The sequence below is a fragment of the Cucurbita maxima genome, unplaced genomic scaffold (genome assembly GCF_002738345.1).
Source record: "Cucurbita maxima cultivar Rimu unplaced genomic scaffold, Cmax_1.0 Cma_Scf00008, whole genome shotgun sequence".
Classification (NCBI taxonomy): Eukaryota; Viridiplantae; Streptophyta; class Magnoliopsida; order Cucurbitales; family Cucurbitaceae; genus Cucurbita; species Cucurbita maxima.
In genome coordinates, this window is record NW_019272024.1 from 3551440 (window position 1) to 3558057 (window position 6618).

Here is a 6618-nt window from a genome sequence, read left to right on the forward strand (position 1 = left end):
ATATAAATTAACACGAAGCTTACCTTTTTTTAAGTAGTTTTTAAAAAAGCTTTCTCTATTTATTTAAACCATATTTTATTGTATAATTGTTGAAGCCATGATAAATCAGTACAATGGGCTTTTTCCACTTGACGTTAAAAGGAGTGGCATGAGCCAGATAATAAATTCATTGTTTGGGGGCATATATGGAAATTATAAAGCTGTTCGGATCTATTATGATATAGTCACCACGGGCTCAACCAACCTCTTTTTCTTGTTTTGACAAATAGGAAAGTTCGGTGTATAATTCGAATATCACAAAGATTACGGGCACCGATCGATCATAAAACCCTGTTCAATAAGTCGAACACATTAGAATTACAATAGAGTAATAAAATTGAGTAATTTTCTCCCATAAGATGTAGTTTATAAGAACTCAAGTCTCGTTTATTTCATAATAACGTAAGATTCTAAGCATCTCTGTTATCACTTTTGAATTGTAGTAATATTCCTCTATTTTAAAGATGTTTTGATTCGGGTTGAAGAGATGAGGTTTTTAACTATTAGCCACCACTCTATTTTTGCATATAAAATGTACGAGAGACTACACTGACATCTTCTTCGACTACATCGACCAACTATGAACAAAATGAAATCATTTATAAAAAAAAATATATAAGATCTTAAATCGGTATGAGCTGGTTATTTAGTGACTAGGGTGGTGGCGACGTTGATGAGGATAATTAAAGTACATTAGGTTTGGCTTTCGAATTTTTAAACTGTGGGGTCACGTCATCTTCCACATAAGCAAAAGAAGTTGATAGGTGGAGTCCTCGTCATCAAATTTTTATCATGTGAGTGCCACATCAGCAAAATTGTGACCATCGATCACACAAAATGCCACATCACCAGCCACATAACTTTTTTATTTAATGTCGGATTTAAATGAATTAAAACATTAATTACAAAAACACTTCAAAACTAAATAACAATTAGCATTAATTAATAAAATATAGAATTTATTCGATAATTATACAAATCGTTGTGAAAGGATAACCATATCTCAGAAGAGAGGAAGCTTTTGAGTGTTATCTTCTGCCATTTTTCTGTTCCGTTCCGTTTTCATGGAGGATGGAAGGAGAGGAGAAGAAGAAGATCCTCGACATCCACAGTGGTGTCTCTTCAACGCGTACTTATCTTGCGACGCGTGTCGATTTCCCCTTCCAATTTCGTCTATAAATCCGGAGCTCCCGCTACGAGCGGTGAGCACCGCACCAGTTGAGAGATCGAGAGATTCAGAAAGCGGGAACATCTTTCTTTTCTCTTCCTCCATTTTTTTCTATTTTTGCGCCTTCTTCTTCCATCTTCCTTCTTGGATTTTGTTTTTTTCGTCTCTGTTTGGGAAAAATGTTCATCGATAGCTTCAAGGTCGAATCCCCCAACGTTAAGTACACCGATCATGAGATTCATTCCGTCTACAATTACGAAACTACAGAGCTCCTTCACGAGAACAGAAATGGAACCTATCAATGGATTGTCAAGCCCAAATCCGTTCAATATCAATTCAAGACTGACATTCGTGTCCCCAAATTAGGGTTTGTTTTTCCTTCTCAGTCCGTTTTTTGCTCTCTTTTTTTACCCTAACTTTTGAATTTCATAGGATGATGCTCGTTGGATGGGGAGGAAACAATGGATGTACTCTCACTGGAGGCATCATAGCCAATCGGGAGTAAGTTTTTCTTTCTCCATTTTGGATTTGACTTTTTGGGATTTTATTATTTCTTAATTGAAATTCTGCCCAAAAGAATGTCTTCTTGTTGTGTAGTGAATATAATAATGTTGTTGTATAGTTTCTGAAAGTGGATGATGGGTACTCTTTTTCAGAGGGATCTCTTGGGCAACCAAGGATAAAGTTCAGCAAGCCAATTATTTTGGGTCGTTAACCCAAGCATCCTCCATCCGGGTTGGCTCTATTGATGGCGAGGAGATCTATGCTCCATTTAAGAGCCTCCTACCCATGGTAATAATCATATATCTGTTTTCAATTCATTGAACATTGATGGGTTTGTGATATAGTGATTACATAATGATTTTGAACTTAGCTTAGCAAAATGATTCAAATCTCTCCCAGGTCAATCCTGATGATATTGTGTTTGGAGGGTGGGACATAAGTGACATGAACTTGGCCGATGCCATGGCCAGAGCAAGGGTCCTTGATATTGATCTGCAAAAGCAGCTGAGACCCTACATGGAATCCATGGTCCCACTTCCTGGAATCTTCAATCCCGATTTTGTTGCTGCGAATCAGGGCTCTCGAGCCAATAACGTTATCAAAGGCACCAAGAAAGAACAACTCCAGCAAGTCATTAAAGATATCCGGTATATATTTTACAGTTTATGTCATTCAAACATTAAAGTTTTCAAGTTTTCATAATCTTTGACTGCATATTATATGTTTTCCTAAAAGTGAGTGAGCTATGTGGGATCATATGGGGGCAGCTGCTGTACTTTCAGTCGTTTTATGCTTTCAAAATATCTTCAATCAGGACAATATATATGCTTGCGAGGAATCTAGTTTTACTCGTTTGAAAACTTTGTAATTTATTAGGGAATTTAAGGAAAAGAGTAAGGTGGACAAAGTTGTAGTGCTGTGGACTGCCAACACAGAGAGATACAGTAATGTGCTTGTGGGGCTCAATGACACAATGGAAAATCTTCTGGCTTCTGTGGACAAAAATGAGTCGGAGATCTCTCCTTCCACACTGTATGCAATTGCTTGTGTTCTTGAAAATGTCCCTTTCATCAATGGTAGCCCACAGAACACTTTTGTCCCAGGTATCATCCTTTCTTCGCCTCATAAAACTTGCTACTTTTTTACTTCGAATTCACTCAACTTTGTGGGATTTGTTGACAGGGTTGATTGACTTAGCCATTCATAGAAATAGTTTGATTGGAGGGGATGATTTTAAGAGTGGTCAGACCAAGATGAAATCTGTGCTTGTAGACTTTCTTGTTGGTGCTGGTATTAAGGTACCTCATAATTCTTTACCAAAGGGTTATAAAATTTTGGGTATTCTAAAATATATGCTGTGGGCTTTTGGTGGCAGCCAACATCAATAGTGAGCTACAACCATCTAGGAAACAACGATGGAATGAACCTGTCGGCCCCTCAAACCTTCAGATCCAAGGAGATATCAAAGAGTAACGTTGTCGATGACATGGTCTCGAGCAATGGCATTCTTTATGAGCCAGGCGAGCATCCTGACCATGTGGTGGTCATTAAGGTATAATCATTTAAGTTTCCTGAAATCGAAGTATTCGAAGATGGAATTCAAATATCTTGGATATGAACTGTCATATATATTGAGTGTAATTTTGTTAAATCCTCCTCCCTGGTTTTGAAATGGAAAATTTCAGTATGTTCCATACGTGGGGGACAGTAAGAGGGCGATGGATGAGTACACTTCAGAGATATTCATGGGTGGAAAAAGCACCATAGTGTTGCACAACACCTGCGAGGACTCTCTGTTAGCCGCTCCGATCATACTCGATTTGGTTCTTCTTGCTGAACTCAGCACTCGCATTCAAATCAAGGCTGAAGGAGAGGTGAGTTTGATCAAATTCACATAACAAAAACCCAACCCGTTGTCTGTTTTCCATTTTGAAATGAATCTAAACAAGTGATGAAATGGTTTGTTTTGTAGGGAAAGTTTCACTCTTTCCATCCAGTGGCCACCATCCTCAGTTACCTTACAAAAGCTCCTCTTGTAAGTTTATGCACAACCCCATCTGAAACCTTGAACTTTCATTTGATGATTTGAGTATATTTCTGAATCCAAAAATGGTTGTAAATGGTGAAAACAGGTACCACCAGGCACGCCTGTGGTGAACGCTCTTTCGAAGCAGCGCGCCATGCTGGAGAATATAATGAGAGCTTGTGTTGGGTTGGCACCTGAGAACAACATGATTTTGGAATACAAGTGAAGCCTGAAAGAGTCCTGAGTTTAATAGGAAATTGGTTATCTTTTCTATAAGCTTGTGAAAATATGCAATTAGTTTCTGTTTGGTCCTTTCTCCTCTTTTTTGGTTTGTATGTCCTCTTTTTATTTTCGGCTTGGGGAAGTTGTTTATTAGTGGGCAAGCCATGTCTGTAATGGAGCTATACATATTCTAAAAATAAACTAGCGTTCTTCAATGTAACGACCCAACTTTTCACTCCTACACGTATTTTCACTCCTACACGTAGACCGCTACTTAAAAATAAGGGACAATTACATAGTTTCGTAGTCACACATCTTCAGGACACCCTTGTCACCAATCAAACAACGATGAGTGAACCATAGGTGATGATCTAAATTCTCTCTTAGGTCGTTAACTATAATCATATTAAGATTAAAACTCGAATTACTCTTCTAAGATATTTAACAGTCAAAGAGTATTATTTCTTCCTCACACACATGTGTACACTTTCGTCCCAGCTTCTTATGCATTTCTCTGGCGAGCGTGTTTAAACTCCTATCGTTTTCAGTTTCTTAGATCGAATAATTGTAACACAGTACTATAAACTTAAAGGTGATGATAATAGAGACCTATTGACAGTCAATATAAAGGAAATTGACCCGAGAAGATGATGGAGATATAACTAAAAGTAATTCCCTTTCAAACACGTGATTAATGTTGTGTTTGATTATGGAATTGAAAGGTTGTGGGACAACCCAATAATCAAATGGGCTTATATTTAACACCACAAAATGGCACCAATAATTTGGATGAAGAAGACAAATTCCATTGGCCAACACTCACAGTAAAAGGATTCCATTGCCCTTGATGTGACTCTAACCTTATCTCCAAACTGTTTGGAATAGTGTAAATCGTGTTCTTCATTATATTATGCATTTGGTTATGGTTTCTTTGGACTTTCATTTCAAACCTAAAAGGCACGATCACGTGAAGTTATTCGCTCGATAAGTTACAAATAAAGATCGATAACCGGTTGCTTTTGTATACTCGTATACGTTAAGATTTGATTTAGAAATGTAATTCGATGTCTCAAATAACTTGAATTACCCATTTGAATGGTAAGAGTTCAGTTGGTTTTAATTTTTTTATTCACACGACCAACTTACAAATAAGGTTCACAATTCAACCAAATTCAATTCTATCCTATTTTTAAAATTGTTACACAGATAAAAATATTTAACATTTATATACGATGAGTTATTAATGTGATATGTCTTAAACTCTATTTGGGTCATCTGAGTCCTAACCCAACAAGTTCGAACTAAACCGGATGCGTGTAGACTATGATTATGATTATTAGTTTGATTGAATATTTTGTTGATTGAATTATTAAATGGGCCGAAATCAGCCCATCACTTAAAACAAAGCCCAAACGTGTCGATCCAAATAAATAAAGGGCCCAAAGCTAACCCAAGTTGTTTGGAGGGAAATACGATTGGTTTTGATTTAGTTATTTGAATTAGATTTGATTTATGTAAAGCTATAAAATAGTCAATTTCATTCTCAAGTTTATATATATACAATTAGTTTTGTACTTTAATATACATATAAAAGATGGGTAGAACGGGGATTGAAGTAGGACCAAGACTAAGGACAAAGAATGCAATCTCGTAATTGACTTCATTTGGCTAACGGGTAAAAATCATTTCCTACCCACAACTCCACTCACTGTCAAAACGAAAACTCTCCATCCCGTTCAAAGTAGGTCCCACAAATAAAATAAACATCTCTAATAGTATACCGTTGATAAATTTCGTGTTTCGTAATCTTAAATTCTTGGTTTAGATAAACAAATACAATACGACTCGGCTCGGACTACGTTGATTTAATATTAGATTATCAAATTTTATATTATACTTGGTGTGAATATGATTAGAAAACTAAGCATATGGGACCCTTTTGCCCCGTTGATTTTGGGGTTACCCTACTCCCTTATAGCTTCAATCATTTAATTTCATAATCATATAATTCAAACCCAATCACTGTCTCTTGCCCTACAATAATTTACCCACTCCCTCCATTATTTCTGCACTTCCAAACCCTTACAAAATTACACACATCCACACCATGCAAACATTCCCATTACAAAAATCCCGACCTCGGGTCCTGATTCTATTCCTTTACGTTCTCTCGACTTCACCTAAATTCTTATAATCGTAACGTTTTTTTATTTCATCTCTATACTTTTGTTAAATCAAATCAAATTAAAACTCAAACCAAATCGAAAAATAAAAATGCATATATTTTTAAAGAAAGACGTGCATGTCAATTTTTGGTTCATAATCGTACAAACAAATATAATAGTTGGAAACCCATTTAAAATCCGCTGCCACAATCTGACCTTTCTTTATGCCGGCCGCCACCGCCGCCGTGGCCGGTGGTGGTGCCCTTTTCTTTTGTGAAATCTTGTTCCATCTTCTTCTCTCTGCACTCAGCACTGCAAAAAGCTGTATCTCCCCTACACACAAAACTCAATTTTAAACAATAATTTAAACCAATAAAATAAAATAAAAATAAAGCTTGAATTGATGAGTTATTATTAACAAAACCCATTAATTTTTTTTGGGGAAAGTATTGAAATTTAGGAAAAAAAAAAAAAAAAAAAAAAAAAAAAAAAAA

The 6618-nt window shown here is 36.3% G+C and overlaps 2 protein-coding genes across 2 annotated transcripts in view; one reads left to right on the plus strand and one right to left on the minus strand.

The window, feature by feature from the left end:
* Positions 1-1054: 1054 nt before the first annotated feature.
* On the plus strand, positions 1055-4179 carry LOC111483007 (inositol-3-phosphate synthase-like). Its single transcript, XM_023129083.1, has 10 exons — positions 1055-1574; positions 1640-1708; positions 1864-1999; positions 2111-2358; positions 2588-2814; positions 2894-3009; positions 3087-3263; positions 3397-3585; positions 3684-3746; positions 3844-4179. The coding sequence occupies exons 1-10, from the start codon at positions 1387-1389 to the stop codon at positions 3961-3963; spliced, it is 1533 nt and encodes a 510-aa protein (XP_022984851.1). The 5' UTR covers positions 1055-1386; the 3' UTR covers positions 3964-4179.
* A 2041-nt stretch (positions 4180-6220) lies between these two features.
* Positions 6221-6618, minus strand: part of LOC111482935 — a 1579-nt gene continuing 1181 nt past the window's right edge. The window contains exon 2 of the mRNA XM_023128983.1: positions 6221-6457. Within this exon, the coding sequence (XP_022984751.1) occupies positions 6316-6457 (142 nt within the window). The 3' untranslated portion in view covers positions 6221-6315. The remainder of the gene's footprint in view (positions 6458-6618) is intronic.